General features: G+C 37.9%; 2 protein-coding genes across 2 annotated transcripts; one reads left to right on the top strand and one right to left on the bottom strand.

The window, feature by feature from the left end:
• Window positions 1-1,310: 1,310 nt before the first annotated feature.
• Window positions 1,311-2,240, bottom strand: LOC124099864 (olfactory receptor 4A47-like). Its single transcript, XM_046455111.1, has one exon. The coding sequence runs from the start codon at window positions 2,238-2,240 to the stop codon at window positions 1,311-1,313; it is 930 nt and encodes a 309-aa protein (XP_046311067.1).
• A 13,535-nt stretch (window positions 2,241-15,775) lies between these two features.
• LOC124100114 (olfactory receptor 4C3-like) lies at window positions 15,776-16,684 on the top strand. The gene has a single exon (XM_046455438.1). The coding sequence runs from the start codon at window positions 15,776-15,778 to the stop codon at window positions 16,682-16,684; it is 909 nt and encodes a 302-aa protein (XP_046311394.1).
• Window positions 16,685-22,943: the final 6,259 nt, after the last annotated feature.

Below are 22,943 nucleotides of genomic sequence, written 5' to 3'. Positions count from 1 at the left end.
ATTGTCATAAGACACCAGATATCATTTGGCTTTTCAAATGAAACTTTGTACTCTTTGACCAGCATCTCTGCTCCTCCACCCCCTCCAGCCCATGACAACCACCATTATGCTTTTTTGCTCCTATAAATGCCACATATAATAACTATCGTGCACTCTTTGTTTTTACTGTATCCACCCTATGTCACTTAGTGCAATTTCCTCCAAGGTAATTCTCATTGTCACAATGATAACATTTCTTTCTTGAAGAATTTTAGAAAGAGCCCAGTGTGTGCATCTGCAAGTAGCACTGGGAGACTTTGGTGGGGGAACAAACACAAGATTTATTCTAGTCTTGCCATTTTGTGTTGGTTATATTTTTTTAATATTTTTGAGTTGTAGATTGAAACAATACCTTTATTTTATTTCTTTATTTTTATGTGGTACTTGTTGGGAAAACATATAACGCCGGCAGCACCCCAGAAAAAACCCCAACATGGTGTCTAACGACCCTCTTTCTCCTCTTTGTTTCTTTCACTGGCGGGAAAATGTTCAAACCCTGCTGGTGGGAAGCCTTAGCCCGGATTAGAATTAACTTCTTAGGCTCCGGAACTGACCATGGAAGAGCTTGCCAATAAACGGGCGACCTGTTATCTACCTCAGCCCTGCGACCTCTCCTTAGACCTATATAAACACACAGCCTTTTGTAATAAAGCTGAACCTCTTTGGTGATCTGTGTCGTGTGTTGTAATGCCATGCGGCATCTTCCAGTCTTACAGTACTGGGGATGGAACCCAGTGCCTTGCACATGCTAGGCAAGTGCTCTACCACTGAGCCACAACCCTAGCCCCTGTGGGTTCTATTTTTAATGTCATTTTATATTATGATTTTATAATTTAAAGAATAAAATATTGCACTAAAATTGCATATGTAATGCCACTGAGGTCAAATAATTACCACCACTTATATAGAATACAAATAGAATGATAAAGAGAATCAATGCAAAAGAAAACAAGAAATCAGAAGGAACTAAAATTAATTCAGAAATTTAAAAAATACTGTAAAGCTATAAAAAATCTTATTAATTTTCTACATATTCTATACTGACTCCCAACTACATGTGCACTATAATTTTTCAGTACAGTGATAAACAAGACATTATATAGTTACAGCAGAGAAATGTATTAATGGCACAAACACATAATTTATTGTTTAATTATATTTACCAGAAATTCATTTGAGGGAAAGGAAGTTAGCATCAGTTTCTAAAAGTCTTATGATTCCTAAAGAGACAGTTTTATATTGAAATGACTCTGTTCATAGTGGCAACTCACTTATTTGCTACCTGATAAGAATTTTCTTCTCCAAAGTTTCTTCATGGAACTTGTCATCTCTGAGTTTCTCAGAGTGTAGATGAAGGGGTTCAGCATGGGGGCTATGACTGTGTAAAACAAACTCAATGACTTGTCAGTGGGGAAAGTCTTGGCTGGTCTTGCATATGTGAAAATACAGGGGACAAAGAAGAGGACAACCACAGTGATGTGGGAGCCACAGGTGGAGAGAGCTTTCCACCTCCCCTCCCGACTCAGGTTCTTCAGAGAGTGGAAGATGACCGCATAAGACACAAGTAAGAGCAGAAACACAGTTGTGCAGATGAGTCCCCCATTGGCCATCACTAAGAGGCCAATGACATAGGTGTCAACACAGACGAGTTTCAGTAAGGGGTACATGTCACATATGAAATGATCAATGACATTGGGGCCACAGAATGGGAGCCCATAAATAGTGCCCAACTGGATTACTGAGTGCAAAAACCCTCCAACCCAGGAAACTACCAGCAGCACAACACATACCCATGGCCTCATGATAATCAAATAGTGTAGGGGCTTACAGATGGCCACATAGCGGTCATAGGCCATCACCAACAGAAGAAAGACCTCTGATCCACCAAGAAAATGTTCTGTAAAAAGCTGAGTCATACAAAACTTGAAGGATATAGTATTTTTTCCAAAGAACAAGTCTACAATCAATTTTGGGGAAATGACTGTAGAATAAACAACGTCCATAAATGATAAGCTAGCAAGAAAGAAGTACATTGGTGAGCCCAGGGTCTTACTGAAGGTTATGGTCAAAACAATGAGCAGATTTCCCACCATGGTCAAGATGTAGAAAAGCAAGAACATAACAAAAAGTACTTTCTGCACCTTTGGATTCTGTGTGAGGCCCAAGAGGACAAAGTAAGTTATATTGCTCTTGTGTTCCATATATTCCTTTATTGATGCTGATTCCAGATATTAAAGCAGTTTACCTACAAAACAATGAAAAATATTCTTATAAGTATTCTAATGTTAATTTTTACTAATTTATCCACTAAGAAAACATATAATAGGTATCCACTTGTATCAAGATACCTGCTGTGGATAGCTTAATCACCGAGTTGAATATAACACAGTGCCCTGCCACAAGTGACATAATGAAAAATCATGGAGTCAGGCAATTAAAGACAAACTTGATAAGTGTCATACAGGTATATATGCCATGCTAAGGATTTACAGTGCTGAAACATCCAAACCCACTGGTATCTGGAAAATATTCTCACAGGAATCAGCACTTTAGGTGAGGTTAAAGAAATGAGATAAAAATAGATTTAAAAAAAAAAGAAACTCCATGAAAAGACACATTTGTAAAGTCAGGAAGGTGTAATGCCAAAGACTCACTTGACATAATTTTATGGCAAAATAAATTATGAATTTGAAATTGGACCAAAGACACTATTAGTTGCCAGTGCTGTAACTTGAAGACAATGATTGCCTTCCTCCCACTTTCTAATCACATGTTGTTCATGTGAGACCTCAAACACACACGCCTTAGCATTCCTATTTCTAGGAACACTCTGCTCATTATGATGTATGGGTTCTCAAGTCCAGTGCATGCCTTCTCTATGACTCCCCTCTTCCCTCTGAGTCTTCATCATAATCACCTTGCAATATTCACAATTCTACCTGTGGGTTCTTCATGGCAATATTGAATCTTTCTATCATAAATACCCAAACTCTTACAGCTCCTAACCACAAATCCAAGAGATAGTTCCACAGTTTTGGATATTTATTGCAGCCTCACTCCATTCTCAGTAGCTAAAATATATTCATTTGCTAAAACTTCCACAACACAGCAGCATAAACTGTGTAGTTAAATAGCACAATTTTTGTCTCCAAATTCCCCCATCTTCTACAGTGTTGATTCCTCTAGAAGACCATGAAGGAAGGAGCTGTTCCATGTATGTCTTCTTGGCTTAGAGATAGTGAACTTTACCATTCTGCTTATGTCTAAATTTTCAATTCCAATATGACACCAGCCATATTGGATTGATGCCCACCCTAATGCCAAATTATTTTAATTTGATTATCTACCCAAAGACTTTATCCCAAATAAAGTCACATTCTGAGGTATAACAGGCAAAGAACTTGACATAAATATTTGAGAAGGGAAGCATAATAAAACCATAACTGTTTCATGTGACATTGAGTAACCGATAATAACTACCACAGTCTCAGATATCCACTGTCTCACTGAAACCTCCTTTTAGTGTCTTCACATGCATATTCCTCCTTTACTTCACCTATGAATGCTTAAAGCTCTCACAAATTCTGTGTTCTCAACAGTATCTCTCCCCTACTTTTCAAACTAGTCTCTGTAACTACCTAATTGGCATCCCCATTAAGTATCCACTTAGCATTTAAAAAGTAAGTTTTTAAGCTTTCATGATAAATGTATTCCTGATAAGTTATTCATTCTCTATTTAAAGAAATAGAAGCTTCTTTGTAATAGACAAGACTACATTCAGATGATGTCCATAACTACTTTATTCCTCTCATTCATTCATACATTTAATAAGTCTTGTTCACTCTCACTTTATAACACATTGCAAATCTGACTATTCTCACTACACTATGTTCACATCTCCTGTCTCCTGGAATAGACCCCTGCCTGGTCTGCCTCCTTTCATCTTGGCTTCCAATAAAATGTCTCCCTGAAGCATCCCACACGACCCTTTTAAATCCTATTCAGATCATATCATTCCCTTACTCAAACCCTGTCCAGGAGATTCCACTTTACTTTCACCTATTAAGTAGACACTGATTTCAGAGACCAGAAGCAGTTAGTTACCACAACCTGTGAAATAACGGAAAGTGTTGCAGAAAGTTATATTGTAAATCAATATGTAATTTATTTATTCTGCCAACATGGGTCTGTCCAGCACGTCACTTTCATTGTGCTGATCAAATAAGGACGACTTTCAGGACTAGCTCTTTAAGGCTCAGGGTCTACATCAGGGGTAATGTCTTCAGAAGACAGAAATCTTGGTGCTGACAGAGAATCAGCTTTTCACCATGAATCTTCTACTTTTCCAGATGGAAGCATAATTACCAAGAATATAAAATGTCCCTGAATTTATATTTATATATATATATATATATACATATATGGAAGGCACAATAAAACCATAACTGTTTCATATGACAATGAGTAACCAATAACTATCACAGTCTCAGCCACCATCTCACTGAAACCTCCCTTTAGTGTCTTTCTTGGATATTCCTCCTTTTCTTCAACTGTAATTGCTTAAAGCTCTCACAAATTATATATATAAATATATATTAAGTTATATATTTATAAAAATATATAATATATTAAAATTTATATATAAATTTTATATATACACATACATATGTATATATTTGTGACAACTATTATGTAAAACTTGACCAGTCACTCTCTGCCTGCAGAAATTTTTTCAACATTTTAATTCTTACAAACTCAAGTAATATAATTTCCTGTGTAACAAAAAAATTCACATAACTGTAAAGCAGAGTTTTCACTACCAATTGATGAAATCTTACCTTTGGGAGATTCTCTACATATTGAAAGAGAAGTTTTTACTCACACAGAGCTAGAAACACCTCTTCCATTCAGTATACATGCAGAAAGAAAAAAAAAAACATATTATTCCTTAAGAATGAATTTTAAATCATATGGCTATGTCTGTCCACTTACTCCAGAGTCTTCTAAATATTGCAGAAACCATTACTAGCATTATAGATCAATTTCAAAGGATTTCCATGATACAAAGAGAGAAATTGAAATTTCCACATGAGGACAAATGCCAACGAATCATTTGTCCGCATAAGAGGATAGAAATTAACCATTTTAAAAGGGATATGTCTCCTCAGTTATTTTCCTGTAAAACTAGATAATTAAATAAAATAAAGAAAAATAAATACTTTTTAATAAAGAATAACTACCATTCAGCTGTTTAACCCATCTCCTCTGGTGTTGATCCACTCAAATATTTGTACTAGAGCTTAGGACAGGGTATTATTGTACATTTTGCAGATCAGACTGCAAGCCTAATAAAGCTTCATAGGAAATAATTTATCAGTTACTAAGAGGACAGCATCTTCTACCTGAGGGGGCAAAGCTCACTGAAGATTTTATACCATGAGCCCATGTTAATCCTGGAGTCCTGCATCTGGAATGTGTCCAAACTGATTCTTGCTTAATTATATTCACTGGGATTTTCCACAAGTTTTTAAAACAACATCAATATGTAAAGATATCATTAGATCAATCACATAACTAAGATTGGGAGATGTAAAAAGGAGAAAATTGTTTCAGAAACACTATGGAAAAATTGACAGTCTAGAATAACATCTCAAGATGAGTGCAGTGATGCACTCCTGTAACCCTAGCAACTTGGGAGGGTTGAGACAGGAGGATCACAAGCTTGGAGCCAACCTCAGCAACTCAGCAAGTCCCCTAGCAACTAGTGAGACCCTGTCTCAAAATAAAATTTAAAAAAGGTTGGGATGTAGCTCAGTGGTTAAGTGCAACTGCATTAAATCCCCAGTGCAATCAATAACAATGATCACTACTACTACTGCTAATAATTAATAATAATAATAATAATAAATATATCAGCCCAGTTAATTTGCTCAGTGAAGAAAAATTCTCACTTATTACCTGCTTTGAAAGAGCATTTTTAAAAAATTTAACTAATATTCAAGTTTTTTTCTTACTACTAGTTTTGGATAGAAGACCATTTATGTAGTTGGGATAACTAGTTATTTATTTATTCATTAACTTGTTGAAAAATCTTACAGCATCTCTTTTATTTCATATTTTGTGCTATTAACTGGAGATACAAGATTTAACAAAGCAGAAGAAGATTACAGAAAAAAATGTGTTGGGTTTATGTTTTATAATAGTCCATTAATAATAACAGAAGCAAGTAAAAACAATAATTATGGTCTTTGAACAGTACTTAAAACACAAACAACAGGCCATGTGACAGAAAATGGAAGTAAGACAACTTGTTAACAAGCAGATGCCAGTGTTGTGCTCCTGGACTTGCCAGCTGCAGAACCTTGAGCAAAATAATCTTTGTTCTGTATAAATTCATCAGTCTCACTTATGCTCAGATGACAGAAAAAAAATGGACTAAGGTAATCAGGGAGGCCTTGCCTATTGGGGACAGAGGTTATATAGGAAGTGTAAATACTTGTCGAGAGCCACAGCCGAAGGGGTCCCAGCAAACTTTCAGACTGCCAGCTGATGATTGGCTCACAGCGCCCCAGCAACATCTAGCTGATTGGCTCCTCTGCGGTGATGCTCACTGGGCTGTTTCCCTGTCCTTTCAGACCACGGAGCTGCTCATTGGGGGACATTTTGGCTCCGCCCACGTGACCCAGCCAATCGACCTCAAGAGCAGGAGGATTGTGGGAGGTGGAGAGGCTTGTGGTTGTGAGAGAGGCTTGTGGGAAGCCGGTGGTGGCAGTTGGGCTCTGAGGGTTTTTCCTGAGGAGTGGTTTTGTTTGGTGTGTGTGGTTCTAAAAATAAAGTTCGTTTCTTTTGACAAGTGGCTCCTGAATTGTGCCCAGCCAGACTGTGGTAAATACTTTCTGCTCAAAACAAATTCTGAGCACATAAAAGTGCTCTACAAATAAAGTTCATTATTAAAAACCAAAATGGAGAACCACCCAGGGTAAGGAAGCACAAACCTGCCTGCAGATAGGCCAGATGAGCCAACCATTCTTATTTCAAGTTGAGGTAAAAACAAATAAGATATGATGGAAAGGTCAAAATATTTTGAACATAGCCTATGTAAATTTTTAATGATTTTTTATTAGTACATTATAGTTATAAATAATATCAGGGCTCATTTTGACATAATTAGACAAGCATGGAATATAATTTGCTCCACTTCTGTCCACCATACCTCTTTCCCTCCCCTCTTCTCCCTCCTCCTTCCCCTTCTTCTGCTCTACTCTTCCTTACATTTATTTATAGTTTTCTTTTAAAAATTGTGTGCCTTATAGATATACATAAAGGTGAAGTTCACTGTGGTATATTCATACACATACAAAGCATAATTTTGATCAGGATTGCAAAGATGTTGAAGAATTGTGACTGGGGTTAGGTTTCTTGATTGTGATTTTATCATTGAATACATTAAACGTATTTAAATCTGAAATTTATTTTCTCAAAACGAAGGGGATAATATGCAATTCAAGAAATTTTGCTAATATAGCATAATGTGTGTAAACTGCATACAAAGTGCTTCATAATCAAAAATGTTTAAAGCTTTTGTTAAATGAAAGTATCAACCATTTCTGATTTTGCTTTTTAAGATAAATTTAGTAATCAATAAAAAATAAGCCAATTATTACATTTTTAAATTTCTCATTGGTGCATTATAATGATACATAATAGTGGGATTCATTATGCCATAAAACATGATTTGACACACAACATTACGCACACAATTGGATCAATCAGATTCCTCAGTACCTTCCCTTTTCTTCCCATCGTCCTCCCCTCATTCACCTGCTCCACTTTATTGATTTCCCTTCTTTTATTATTATTATTCCATTATAATATACATAAAGGAGAATTCATTTGGTATATCCATATATTGCATAGGATAATTTGATAGATATCATTCTCCAGTATTTCCACATTCCCTTCCCTCCTACCTCCCCCTCAGTCCTCTTCCTTTATTATTCTCCCTTTTATTTTCTTGCAATCACCCCATCATTTTTTTTCTTTCTTTCTTTTTTTTTGTATGAGATTTAATCAAGGGGTACTTGAGCACTGAGCCACATCCCCATCCCTTCCTTTCTTAATTTTTATTTATATATTCATTTATTTAGGGTCTCACTAAGTTGCTGAGACTGACCTTGAACTTCCAATCTTCCTATCTCAGTATCCCCAGCTGCTGGGATTACAAGTGTTCGCCATCATGGCTGGCAAGTACCACCATGCCTGGTGAGTCTTGTATTTTTTTTCATTAGAATTTTTATATTTTAATTTGTTATAAATGACAGCAGAATACATTACCATTCATATTGCACACATGGAGTACAATCTTCATATATCTGGTGTACACAAAGTACAGTTACATTCATGTCTTCCTACATGTACTTAGGGTAATGATGTCCATCTCATTCCACAGTCTTTCCTATCCCCATGCCCTCTTCTTTCCCCTCCTTCCCCTTTGCCCTATCTAGAGTTCATATAATCCTCCTCGCCCTACAACCACTTTATGAATCAGCATCCTTAAATTGGAGAAAACATTTGACATTTGGGTTTTTGAGGATTGGCTAACTTCACTTAGCATTATATTCTCCAACTCCATCCATTTACCCACAAATGCCATGAATTTATTCTCTTTTAATGCTGAATAATATTCAATTGTGTATATATACCACATTTTCTTTGCATCTTGTATTTTTAAACCATTCAGAAACTCAATGTTATTTGATTGGAGAATTAAATCAATTAACTTTTTAAGGAATTCTTAGAAACTTCACAAATAGATAGAAATTAAATAATATACTCCTGAACAACTAATGGGTCAAAGAAGAAATTTAAAAAGATAGTAAGAAATACCTTGAGACAAATGAATTGGAAGCATGCTACATGTCAAAACATGAGAGGCAGCAAAAGCAGTCTTTAGGGAAAGTTTATAGCAATCAATGCTGTCATCCAAAAAAGAAGAGAGACCCCAAATAAGCTACTACCAAACCTGCATCAGGTGAAGAACCAGTTAGACTTGAAGTCATCAAAAGGAAGAGAATAACAAAAATCACAGCAGAAATAAATAAAACAAAGACTAGAAAAAATAGAAAGGATCAACAAAACTAAGAGTTTTTTAAAAAGATAAACAAAAGGCAAAATTTTAGGGAAAATTAAGACTCAAATAAATAAAATCAGAAGTGAAAGGTGATGTTACAAGTGATATCACAGGAAGCAGAGAGATCTTGGGTGCAAGGGACAATTTAAAATATATTTCCCAAAGGCACTCACCCCATGACCTACTTCCTCCCCCCATGCCCTCCCTGCCTACAGTTACCACACATTCATCCATTCAAATTAACTAACGCATGATATAGATTAACCCATAGATTAGGTTACCCCACTCATTATATAGATATTTCACTTCTGAACATTCCTGTATTGTCTCACACATGAGCTGTGTGTGAGACTCATATCCAAATCATAACACCCACTCGAGATATAGGAAAATACTAGTCCTTCCAGGGCCCACTATCTCTTCCCAGTCACAAATATTTCTTTTCTCTCAAAATCAACATGGTTACTATGATTTTTATGATAAAACTTGTGTTTGCCTTTATACTTTGGTACATTAACTTTTAGTACACTGGACGTATACTTAGTTTTGCCCATACTTAAATTTTAAATAAGGCAATCACATAATGTGTGCTCCTGGCTTTCCACAATTTCTGAATCATCATTGGGCATGGGAGAATCATGATACAGATACCTATAGTGCATTTATTCTTATTACTGTGTGTTGCAAGTGGCACTATTAATAATTACTCAGAGGTAGATTGTCTTTCAATGAAAGTTTTTATTAGATCACACCAGTCATCAAATATAAGCAATTAATGCAAAAGTGTTGGGTATGCTGGAGCACCCCAACTAGCATTCAATGCACACAAATTAAACACTAAAAGCAAATCACACAATCTTAGGGCAACCACTGTGTGGGCTCTCTCTCGTCCAGCGAGGAGGTCCATGGAACAGGGTAGAGAAGAGTGTGGATGCGGAGTTGCTAATCAAGACCTCCAGAGAACAAGCAGGAAGCAGGTCTGATTTTATTGCGCAGTTACCATGTATATAAACTCAGGCAGTAGCTAAGCAGATTATAGGCAGCCACCAATACAATTTCTGGCCAACTGTCCCAGCAGCGACCAATTGACTAGTGGGCCATTGAGCAAGTGCTGTGACTGTAACATGCAGTCTCGTGCCCAGGGCTGTGCCTACAGGGTAAGCTGTTTGCCACTCACATGCCTAGCACAGGGGACTGGTTTGCCACTCACACGCCCTTAATGTATGCCATGTATGCAGTACTGCAGTATTCCAGGCGCTTGTCCCCACAAACCACAAGCCAAAATACTTCCAATGCCACACAACTTCTCTTAGCCAAAGAGCCAATGTTGTCCTTGTCTGGTGATTCTCTCCAACTGATGGCTGGACATCAGAGACTGATGTCAGTCCAGGGAATGACAGCAAGGTGGCCAGTCTTACCAATGTCCTTGGAGTAAAACTCTTCAATGTGGCAGGACCAGCAGTTGAAATACAATTCCAAGTTGGTGGTGCACGTTGGTGATTGGTTACACCCAGTGAAAGTCAATGTCCATTGGTTATGTCCAGTGAGGTGATGTAATTGCAACTGGCATGTTCTTTGCTCATGTCCATGGAGCTGTGCTCCCTATCAATTGTAACTAGTCATTGCTAAGCATGCCTATGGCTAGTGCCCCTTACAGCTCTTTATCAGTCGTAAGCAGACATGACTAAGAAGTTCAATGGCTGCTGTTCCTTATGGCCAGCAACTTAGTGAGTCCCAGTATGTCCCAGCATGTCTATGGCAGATGCTCCCTACACTGTGTTACTTCATTATATGAATATACCATAGTTTTAAAAGTCTATCTTAACTTTAATAGACATTAGCATCATTACCAGTTTTATGATATTATGAACGATGTTATCTATACTTACAATGTGTCTTTTAATGCACAGGTGCATAAATTTCTCTTGTATTTGTGCCTAGGAATGGGTTCTCTGGGTAATAATTTATATGTGTAGTCAGCATTAGTAGACAACCTTGAATAGCTTTCCTATATACCTATGCAATCCCACCAGCTGTGTGTGAGAGAAGCCATTCCTCTATGTCAATGGCAAACACCGGGTATTGAGAGCCTTCACTTCAGTCATGTAGGAGGAGCACTGTAATGGTAATTTATCATGTATCTCCATCATATTTCCTGGATGACAAAGGAAGTGATCCCCCTCCCTTTCTATTGTTTCCTAGTCATCCTCTGTTCTGAGGTCCTTGTTCGAGATTCACTTGGTTGGCGATATTCCTGATGTGTAGGAATTCCTTATACATTCTGTATCAGTTCCAGTTGTCTGGGATGCAAGGGATTCACTGGGAACACTGTAGAGGGAAGGAGGGATGAACTATCAGGAAAAATGCAGGTCTGTCTTCTGTGCAAGAGAGAAGGAGGAGAGGGAGGAAAGCTGTGGATTACAATGTGGTGGTAGAAGTTTTGTCCAGACTGATGGAGAATCTTATTTAAAAGTGAGATGGGAGAAGAGGAAAGGGAATTCTGAGGAGAGTGAGGAAGGCCATGCATGGTCCTTGAGAAGGGTTGGGAATGTGTGCTGATTAAGGAAACACAGTAGCATGGCTGGGCAGTCCTGATGGCCTTTTGAGGGTGGTGACAAAGTTCCCAGCTGACCAGATCTTCCCTATTTTGTCTTATTCTAGATGCTTTGAGGCCACAGTTTATAAGAAGGCTTAGGATGGGATTCACTGGGTACAACTGTTGAGTAAACCTGGCCAATACTAGAAAGAGGACTGTAAATCTAAATGGTTACACAACTGCTGGAGGAAGGCTCCTTCGTGTATCCACGTATATACAAAGCATGTCTGTCCCTCTGGCTCAGCAATCCCATTACACATGCAGGTGGAACCTGGTGGATTAATTCCTGAATGTGTACTTGCTGGGCTCAGAAGGTTATGTAAACTGTAATGGATTTTTGGAGAGAATCTTGTCAATCATTATGATCATAAACAATATAACTAAAATTAACTCAGCAATGCCATATTATTTGGTTTTGCAAGCATGTTATTTATTTATTTTTTCCTGCTTTGTTTGGACTGGATACCACTCCTTTTAGAATAAAGACTCCCAGCTGCTAGGAAACAGGTCTGTGTTTCTCACCATGGTATGCCTGGCATTTACCAAAGTGCTACCTTATATTAGGTAAAGCCTGAACAACTACTGACAGATGGACCTGGCAGAAATGTGATTCCAATTCAGGTGTTCTGACTCTAGTTCCCTTGATCTTTAGCACACTACACACTAGTGTTGGGGACAACAGGACAGTGATTCTTATCTCTCAGCTTTGCGAGGGAGTTGGATGTAGGAGGACCTAGTCTGTGCCTAGAACAAGATATTCAACAAAAGCTGTCGATTTTGTTATGGTAGGTCAGAGATTTCTCTAAAATTGCTGACCCTCCATTATCAGTTCCTGAAATATCCTAACTCCTTTTCTTCCTGGCACTTTATGGACTTTTTCTCTAGACACTAGAAGTCCACTGCACATTTTCAAGAAGTAGAATACAAGTTACTTCCCTGAGAGACACTTTATATTCACAGGGACTAATTAATGATGCAGCCACATTGTTCCAACCTGTGGACAGGCAGAAGCTGCTTCCAGCACTCTATCCCTCAGAGAAGCAGAGAGTGTTCAGTGCTAATGACCCCTCATTTTCATTTCTACCTTATAAATGACACTCTTCACCGGGAGGAGAAAGATTTTCTCTGAGACTGTGCTGATGAATACTTTTCTCAGAAAGAAGAGCCAGAAAGCCAGCTGTCACTTCCCTGAGGCTTTTGCACCTGAGCATTGGCAGGGGTGCTTTTTGCACTTGCACAAGGCACAGATTGGAGTGAAGAAAGACCTGGGTTCTAACTGTGCTTCTGCCCCAGTCACCCATGCAACTTCAGAACAGCTTCATTTCATCTTGCAGAGTTTCAAATCCACCACTAAACGGAGGCAACTGGGAAAGATGATTTTAAATGTCATGTGTTCTTCAGCAAATCAAAGGGAAATGGATGGTGGGACAAATTCCTAGCTGCTTGTAAATGAATGTCCCTCTTTAGTTTTTCACCTAGTTCTCTTGTAAAAACCTTGTAGATTAGATACGTTTCTTCAGTGAATAGCAACTGCCTAGTCTGTGCTTTGCCTCAATATGAAAAAAAAAAGAAGTTAAATCTCAACTGATATTTTATAACATGAAATAGTGAAACTTAGAATCATATACTTTAAGCTAGCCTCGAAGACCTTTCAGGAACATCATGGTATGATATTGGGGATTAAGGATATTCTGGAGACTTGTTGGTACCCTCAGATCCAATCAATGTAAGTTTTTTATAAGTTATCTTTCAAATTTAATAAACAAATATTTCAATCTGAGTTAAAAAATGTAGTGGAATAATTTTGCTAACATTATCATCATGTTCTACAAATAATTTTGTTTCTCATGGATCACCCAAACAGGAGATTTTCTTTACTGGTTTTTAACAAATGCTTTATTTCATTCTCCTAAAAATTTAAATTCCAGAAACATATCAGTTTATCATTCTTATTTATTGGCATTATCAACTCATTATTTGGATGTACTACTATATAATTCATTATTATATTTTCTCTGCATCCTTTTGTTCTGTATGAGGATGAGTGTTAGGATATATTTCATACTCATGATGAAATACGCCCACATCAAGACCTACTTAGTCTGGAACGCACACACTTGGATCCTGGCTCCTTAAGCCATATGAAGATTTGTTGCCTAAGGTGGCGATGATGGTGACAATCAGAGATGCCATTTATTGAAAGTTTATCATATCCAGGTTTCTACAAACACATGACATGCACTATTTTCATGTCTTCTCTGTAACCTTAGGTTGTAGTAGAGCTCTTTTATTTATAAATTTAAGTAGTTTTTTAAAAATTGACACATAATGATTGTACAAACTCTTACCTTTATTTTACAAATAAGAACATCCAGGCTTTGTGAGGTCATTCATAGTCATGTGGCCAAAAGTGGCAGAGGAAGGATTTAAACCTAGGCGTATCTGAGTGACAGTGTAGTATGCTAAGCCCACAGACCCTGTGGCAAGACTGCCCGGTAGAACCTCAGCTCTGCCACTTGTTTGCTATTTGTGCTTTTCACAAAGTGACAGAGAGGGGAGGGCAGTGGAAAAAGTTGAGATCCCCACCTGAAAGTTGTGAACTGTACAACTGTGTCTCTTTCTCACTCTTCAAAATGAGATTCAAAGAGGAATTGACCTCCCAGGGCTGAAGGGAGGATGAAGCAGTTTTATATGGTGCTTGGTGAGGTGCTGGTGGGTCTTTGCTCTATGGCGCTCTCTGTGCTTCTGACCTGACAGTTCTGCTCAGGAAAGGTCCTCATCAGACTGGACCCTCCCAGAAACTGAATTTGCCTTCTTGCAATAAAGCATTTGCAGAAGAAAGGGAGCAGCTTCCTGGTCAGCAGAGGAATTTTCCTCAGCATTTCATATCTGGGTGTCTCTTTCCTCTGCTGACACTGGCTCTCCTTAACGCTTGTCACACTGAACATTAGATCTTCAGCAAGTTGAAAGATTCGGCGACTTGAAGAAGGCCTGTATTTCTAAGATGTGGGGAGGTCAGTAGTGATCTTTCAAACAAAAGCTAAGATAGGTATGTCCTTAACATCATTAGGAGAATGGAGAGTAAGTAGGTATCTTCTGCCAGATGAGCTTATTATCCATAGCTGGTTAAGACAGGGCCTTTCTTCTCTCTGTCCTTGTAGCCTCCTTTATGTAGTCACGTGACAGATAATCATGTAATAAGATGTTCATCAATTTATGTTTTTATTTATATTTTACTTTGAGTCCTTCATGTAGACTGAAAAGGGGTCCGTAGCCTTTACCTGGGTGGTTCTAAAATGCCAGGGTAAGAAACACCCAGAAGTGTGCAAATGTGTAAAGCAAGTGGAGGGGGAGTAAATCAGGCTGCTTCCTAGATATGGTCCACTGCATGGGGACATAAAGGGAGGAAATAGCAAGGAAAGAAGGGAGCAGGGGCAAGTCTCCCTGTGCAACCAAGTCATTTTCACCCCATTCTGTTTCAGTTTGATTTACATCAGTTTGTGTTACCACTGGAAACACTGATTCGCAGTTCAGCAAGCCTTTCTGTGAAGTCTGAGAAGAAAATTTTAATTCAGAGGCTACAGACCACAAAGGCAGGGATTTTGGGAGATCCAAAATATTCATGGTTTTCTCCAGTGCCATCTTATTTATGCTGAAAATGGTCAAGATGCATTCCAGTTTTAATCTCGTAAAATCGATTCTTGTCGAACGTCCAATCCCAGCTGTAATAACAGTTACAGGCTAAAATAATTGAGTTAATATTTTCAGCTAATAACTAGAATATCCAGTGCCCAGTGATGTAAAAGCTACAGACATGATCACATTTTGTAATTAACAGCATCAATTGGTATGAGATCTTTGGAACACAAGAGGGTTAAGAGGGACAAAGGGAAAATGGTTTTGCCAAAAGAAAGCTTGTCACAGTCCCACCCCTGGAATTAATTCTCTTACTTATGCTTTTTGACATTATAGGTAATACTGTGCTTGCATTCTCAGTGACCTTGGACTCCATGGGAACATCTCACAATATTACGGAATTCTTCATGCTGGGTCTCTCGGAGAAGCCAGAGGTGCAGAGAATTCTCTTCATGGTCTTCCTGATGATTTATGTGGCCACAGTTGGTGGCAATGTGCTCATTGTGGTCACTATTGCCTCCAGCTCCATTCTGGCTTCCCCTATGTATTTTTTCCTGGCCAACCTGTCCTTTGTGGACACCTGTTATTCTTCTTCTCTGGCCCCTAAACTCATCGCTGACTCCTTGTATGAGGGCACAACCATCTCTTACGAAGGCTGCATGCTTCAACTCTTTGGAGCCCACTTTTTGGGAGGTGTTGAGATCATTCTGCTCACGGTGATGGCCTATGACCGCTATGTGGCCATCTGCAAGCCTCTGTACTATACAACCATCATGACCAGGCATCTCTGTGCCATGCTAGTAGGGGTGGCTTGGCTGGGGGGCTTCCTGCATTCCTCAATTCAACTCCTCCTCGTCCTTTGGTTGCCCTTCTGTGGGCACAACGTGATCAATCACTTTGTGTGTGACTTGTACCCTTTGCTGGAGCTCGCCTGCACCAACACACATGTCATTGGTCTGCTGGTGGTGGCCAACAGTGGTGTGATCTGCCTGTTGAACTTCCTCATGCTGGCTGCCTCCTACATGGTGATCCTGCACACCTTGAGGTCCCACAGTGCAGAGGGGAGACGCAAAGCCCTCTCCACCTGTGGGACCCACTTCACGGTTGTGGCCTTGTTCTTTGTGCCCTGTATATTTATTTACATGCGCCCATCATCCACTTTGCCAATAGACAAGCACATGGCAGTGTTCTATGGGATTCTGACACCTATGCTGAATCCACTCATTTACACCCTGAGGAATGAAGAGGTAAAAACTGCCCTAAGAAAGCTCTTTACACTGTAAGAGCTTTCTTTACATTGCAGGAGGGATGGTAAATGGTAAATTGGGAATACAAGTGACTTAATTTCTGCAAATGAAACAACTGACACTTTTAGTACTATAAATCATCTTATTCCATCATTTTTCTTCATGCACTTTCATGATTTATTTGGCCTTTTCACTTGCATTGCATAATTTCATTATAAAACAGCTGTATGGAATCCACAGGTCCTGAATTATTATTCATATTTTATAAATGAGGCAATGGGTGTTGTGTGATGTGGTTAATTGATTAATCAAAGGTTATCTGGTTCTGAAGCTCAGTTATTTTGATCAATCATCTTTAAGTAGCAATCCCCATTAATAACTTTGAATCTGTGTGATAATTAACTGAGCCTTAGAGAAGGCAAGACATAACCTCATACTTTCAAGCTTATCCATGCCTGCAGCTTCTCTCCCTCCTGTCACCCTGTGTGATGTCATCAATATAGCTGCTGCAGGACAGTAGACAGTTTGAGAGCTGCAGGCAGATCAACCAGAGTCTGAATCTAATTTCCTATGTTTACTTGTGGCATGGCCTTGAGGAAGTGTCATATTTCCTTTTTTAAATATTTTTTAGTTGTCAGTGGATCTTTATTTTTTATTCATTTATATGTGGTGCTGAGAATCAAACCCAGTGCCTCATACATGCTAGGCAAGCATTCCATCACTGAGCCACAATCCCCGCCCTCAGAAATATCATATTTCTACAAGTCTTTGATGCTGTATGGGCTCTCTATCATCCAGTGAGGAGCTTCACAGAACAGAGTAGAGGAGAGTGTAGCTGCAGAGTCACTAATCAAGACCTTCAGACACCAAGATGGAAGCAGGTCTGATTTTATTGATAATTACCAATCTATGGATACTTGGGCAGTAGCTAAGCAGGTTACAGGCAGCCACAAATACAACTTCTTGCCAACTGTCCTTGCGGCAACCAATCATGAAATGGGCTGTGGAGCAAGCACTGTGACTGCAACACGTAATCTTATGCCCAGGGCTGTACCTACGGGGTGAGTGGTTTGCTGCTCAAACACCTAGCAGGAGAGGACGCCCTTAACATATGCCACTTATGCAGTACTCCATGCACCTGTCCCCACGTGATGCCTATCTTTAAAGTAAAAGTCATGACATTTCAAATTCACATGTTCTGTTTGTCTTCATGTATCTGGCTTATTTCACTTAGCATGACCTCCCCCAGGTCTACCCACATGTAGCAATGCCAGGGCGTTCATTCCTCTTTTTAAGGCATTAATCTGTATACCTCAATAAAGCTTGGGGCAAATAGTGAAGGTAGTATATGTTCCAAAGTGTTATTGTAAAAACTTCATGATCTATACAGTTTTAAATGTAGTCTCTGGCACAGAGTAACCTCCCAGGATGTTTATTTGATATTATCATGTCTACCTCAAGCTTTTCCTAAACCCTCCATAAAGTTCCTGCTCTCCTGTCTCTGCTAGGTTTGAAATGCGCATGCTTATGGAAGAATATTTTTGTGTGAGTGATGCAAAGAGGCATTTCCTTTTGTTTTTCGTAATTCTTCCTTTTTCAGACACCCAAGGTTTCTTGTGTTCTGGAATCTGGAACACATGCCCATGTTTATTTCATCTTTTTCTTAGTTTTATAAGCTCTGCATATATTCCTTTCAAACTTTACCTTTTTTAAACTTGTGCATATTAATTATACACAATTGTAGTTTTCATTGTGGTATATAATATTTACACACAAAAATATAACCTCATCAACCTCATTCCCCAACATTGCTCCCAGGTTCCTCTCCTCCCTCTCCAACCCCCTTTTCATCTCCCTCTAATTTCATGGAGACCCTTTCTTACATAATATTTTTCCTTCTAGCTTCCACAAAGAGGAAAAAACTTCTCTTTCTGAATCTGACTTATTTTTCTCAAAATTATATTTTGCTCTAGTTCCACCTATTTTCTTGCAAATGCCATTATACAGTCGCATTTTTATTCAGCCAAAGGCTTCCATATTTCTATTTCTTGTTTGACAAATAATCTGTAACTTACCAGGTTGCAACGTATCCTCTGCTTTTATAGGATTCAGGATTTGAACCCAGAGACGTGAACATGCTAGATAAGTGTTCCACCACTGATCTACACTGTCAGCCCCATGCCACTTTTGTACAAAGAAAAAATCTAACAAGATGAAAATTAATATGAAAGGAAATATTTTTATTGTTAGATGTAATATTTAAAATTAGTTCCTAAGAGCCAACAAATTTGGCAGCTTAAAAAGCTTGGACTGGGGATGTGGCTCAAGTGGTAACGCACTCGCCTGGCATGCATGGGGTGCTGGGTTCGATTCTCAGCACCACATAAAATAAAATAAAGATGTTGTGTCCACCAAAAACTGAAAAATAAATATTAAAAAATATTCTCTTCTCTCTCTCTCTCTCTCTCTCTCTCTCTCTCTCTCTCTCTCTCTCTCTCTTTCTCCTCTTTAAAAAAAGAAAGAAATAGCTCTTGCTTGACCCTTAAGTTTCTGTGTCTGTTAAAAAAAACAGAACTTTTAGGCAAAGAAAATATTGTCATCTTTTGTTTAATCACCTTTTCATAGGATAATTAATAATAGCCTACCAAAATAAGTAAATTAATAATAATTGAATATCTTGCCCATTCATATAGAAATACACATGAGTGGGAGTTTGACTCAGTCATGTAAACAAATGTGGAGTTCTTTGAGAGACTTAAAATAAAATTAGGTTCTTGTTTTACAGAACTATGAAAATAAATTTTAGATTAAAAAATTCCAAACTCAAAAATTCCTTTTTAAAAATTCATCAGAAGACAATATTTGAGAATATATTCGTGACCTAGGACAGAAAAATACTTTCTGAATGAGATAAAAAAAATGGATCAACAAATGATGTAATTTATTAAACTGCTATTAAATGATAAGAAGACACCATAGACAGTTAAAAGAGCAGTCACTACTTGGGAGGGTATATTTGTGATCTATATAACTACCAAAAAAGCAGAATGCAAAAATCACAACTGAAAGTAAGAAGAAAAGTTAAACAATCAATAGATTAACAGGCAAATGCATGAATAAGAAATTTATACTTGCTATGAACATTTTAAAAGATGCCCAACTTCAGTGGTAATCAGGAAAATGCCAACTTATTGTAACTAGGAAATACCATTGTTTCATATTAGCTTGGCAAAGACTAAAACACTTGACATTATCAATGTAGCTAAAGATGAGAAGTGGCAGGCTTTCTCACACTGCTGGTGACATTCACCACAGAAAGCTACTCCACGGAAATTATTCAAGATAAAAAACAAATATTTGGTTCACTTACAGGTGTTTATTTAGAAAAACTCTGATGAATGTGCACATGGAAACATACAAGGTTATTCATAATGGAATCTTCATAATAAAACAGAAAAAAAAATATGGCAGATCTGATGGGTAATAGTACACCAGTGAAAAAGAAAGAAGCTGAATCTCTACCAATGAAGATTTGTCTGAAAAGCTTAAAACTGAGTGAATAAGTGAGGTTAAAAATGGTGCATCTTGTATGTCAGCATCAAACACAATATTATCTTGTTTCTATGTGTGAATGTGTGTGTGTGTGTGCAGTTATGTTTATGAAGACAAGTGCCATTTTTAAAGAAAGGACTGAAAAAATACTATGAAATTCTTAATCATAGTTTTTTAGTCATGAGAAATAGGAAAGGAGCCTATTTTATTTTATATCTTAGTTTTAAATTTAATTTTAAAAAGATAATAATTGTATATATAGCATCATAATGAAAGTGAAAAATAAACATAAGTACAGATATGTTTTTTATTCTATCATTCAGAATAGCGGTTTAATGGTGATAGAAAATGGTGATTTTTGCCCCTCCTTCAAAATGAAGAAATTCTGATGATGCCTGGCTCCTGAGTCAATGAATTCCTAAAGTGCCTACATATTTAATAGCATCTCTGCTCACTCTGACTTATTCTCCCAGTTGAGGCTGGTCCTTCTAATGCTCCCATCACTTCCTCTAAACCCATCAGCTCCAGGACCCTTTTATTGTCAATTGTTGCTCTGTTGTTATAACTGACTTCATCTACAGACTTGGCTAAGACTCTGCTAGCCTGAAAGATGGAAACGACACTCTGGAGTGTAAATTAGTTCTTTGTTCAGCTTACAAGGCACCTTAAGCAAGAACCACCTTTCAGATGCTCCATTTCCTTGTCCAAATACGGGTATGTCATTCCTTAGGTTATGCCCCAGTAAAAGGAGAGTGCACATGGAAACAGTAGTAGCTGCCTAGTGACAGAAGTGTGATAAATGCTAGTTCCCTCCCTGAGATGGAGAAAAGGGAAAACAGAAGAATCAATACTAAAAATTACCTAAACCTCCAGATTTTAAGTGCTGTAAAAAGAATAGTAGTGAGTACAAAGGGAGAATACCTGTATTTGAATTTTTTATTTTATGATTCATTCTTATGTGGCCACTGGCAAATACCTTAAAAATAGGATTTTTTTTGTTCACCTCTCTGAACACCTGTTCATCATGTGAAGTTTCTTTCTTCATGGAAAATATTAGGATGGGTACATATTTTATGGTTTACATATGAGATGTCCCACAAAAGCTCTTGTGTGTAATCATTCAATAATCTTCAGAGCTGAAATGATTAGATTAAGAAGCATAAGCTAGGGGCTGAGGTTGTGGCTCAGTGGTAGAGTGCTTGCCTAGCATGTGCAAGGCGCTAGGTTCGATCCTCAGCACCACATAAAAATAAATAAAATAAAGATTTTTTTAAAAAAGAAGCATAAGCTAATATGTGGATTGACCCACTGATGTGGACTAAATGGGTGGTAACTGTAGGCAGGTATGGTGTGGCTGGAGGAAGTAGGTCACTTGGGGGTATGCCTTTGAGGTTTATAGTTTGACCACCGTGATTGGATTTCTTCTTCTATCTCCTGGTTTTTAGGTCCTGAGCTGATTTCCTCAGCCATGCCCTTCCACCACGATGTCCCACCTCACTTAGGCCCAGAGCCATGGAATGGGCAGATCATGGACTGAGCCTCTGAAGCTGTGAAGCACAATTAACTTTTCTTCCTCTAAGTTGTTCTAGCCAGGTATTTTGGTCAGCGAGAGGAAAAGCTGACTAAAACAACGTATTTATGTTTGGTGATCTTTGTCTTCTGTTTTTATGTATCAGAGGAAAGTACCACTTTGCAAGCTGCAGGCTACTTCTTCAAACTCAAAGATTAAAGAAAGAGAGAGAAATAATTTCAAAGACGTTTCCTGTTATGTGAGAATCAAAACATTCGTGGAGTTATAAATTACTGACAAATCACCAGCTGATTCTTTGAAGACAACATTTTCAGCCAGGTCTGTTTGTGAAAGCAGATGAAGTCAGGGGGATTTCAAAAAAGAGAATTCCAAATAAAATATTAGAAATTTAAACAAACATAGAAAATCAACTCATTTGTGTATATCTGGGGGAAGTCACTGTGAGGTTGGGTGAAGCACAAGGGCTTTGAGTTATATTGAGACTGGAATTCTGCCTAAGCCAAATTTTAGCTAAATAAAATTCAAGCTCATCTAATTAGATTTTAAGAGTTCTTAGCACTGAAAGGATAGTGATAAGAGGTAACACATATGTTTAATTAGCTCAATTTATCCATTTAGCAATGTATATCTATATATTTCATCAGGCCGTACACGTGATGTATGGTTTCTTCTAAAGCTCTTACTCTGTGATATCAAAGCATCTGCAGTTTCTAAATCTTTTAGTATTTTATTATGTTCATGATTAGGATTTTTTCTATGATCCAGATTTGAGAACATTATCATTCAGTTCCACAACACAACTTGTTCTTACACTTGTAATTTCCTGTAACAGCTGTTTTCAGAACTTTCTTCTCCTTTGTTCCTGTCTAAAACCCAACTTCAGTGTTCAGATATTTTCAGCTTTAACACTTCAAGATTTGTTCATTTTCTGTCTTTTGTGCCAGCCAATTCTTCTTCTACTTCCTTTTTTGGATAATTATACACTAGAAGGAATGAATAGTAGAGATGCAATTGTCAAAATAAGCTTCTTGGTGAAAATGCTCTTTGTGTGACTGTGTTAAGTGAAAAGTTTTCTATTGCTGTAATGGAACTTCTGTTAACCTCTCAAACTCAGGAAGATAAGAAAAGCATATTTTGATTAATGTACTTTTAAAGAAACTTCCTACTGCTCTACAGTCTTTTCATGTATAGTTTCTGTTCCTCTTTCACAAT

Source organism: Marmota monax, unplaced genomic scaffold (assembly GCF_021218885.2).
Source record: "Marmota monax isolate L192 unplaced genomic scaffold, Marmota_monax_Labrador192_F-V1.1 WCK01_AAM20220418_F8-fsc00047, whole genome shotgun sequence".
Lineage (NCBI taxonomy): Eukaryota > Metazoa > Chordata > Mammalia > Rodentia > Sciuridae > Marmota > Marmota monax.
This window is presented reverse-complemented; position numbering and strand designations above follow the sequence as displayed.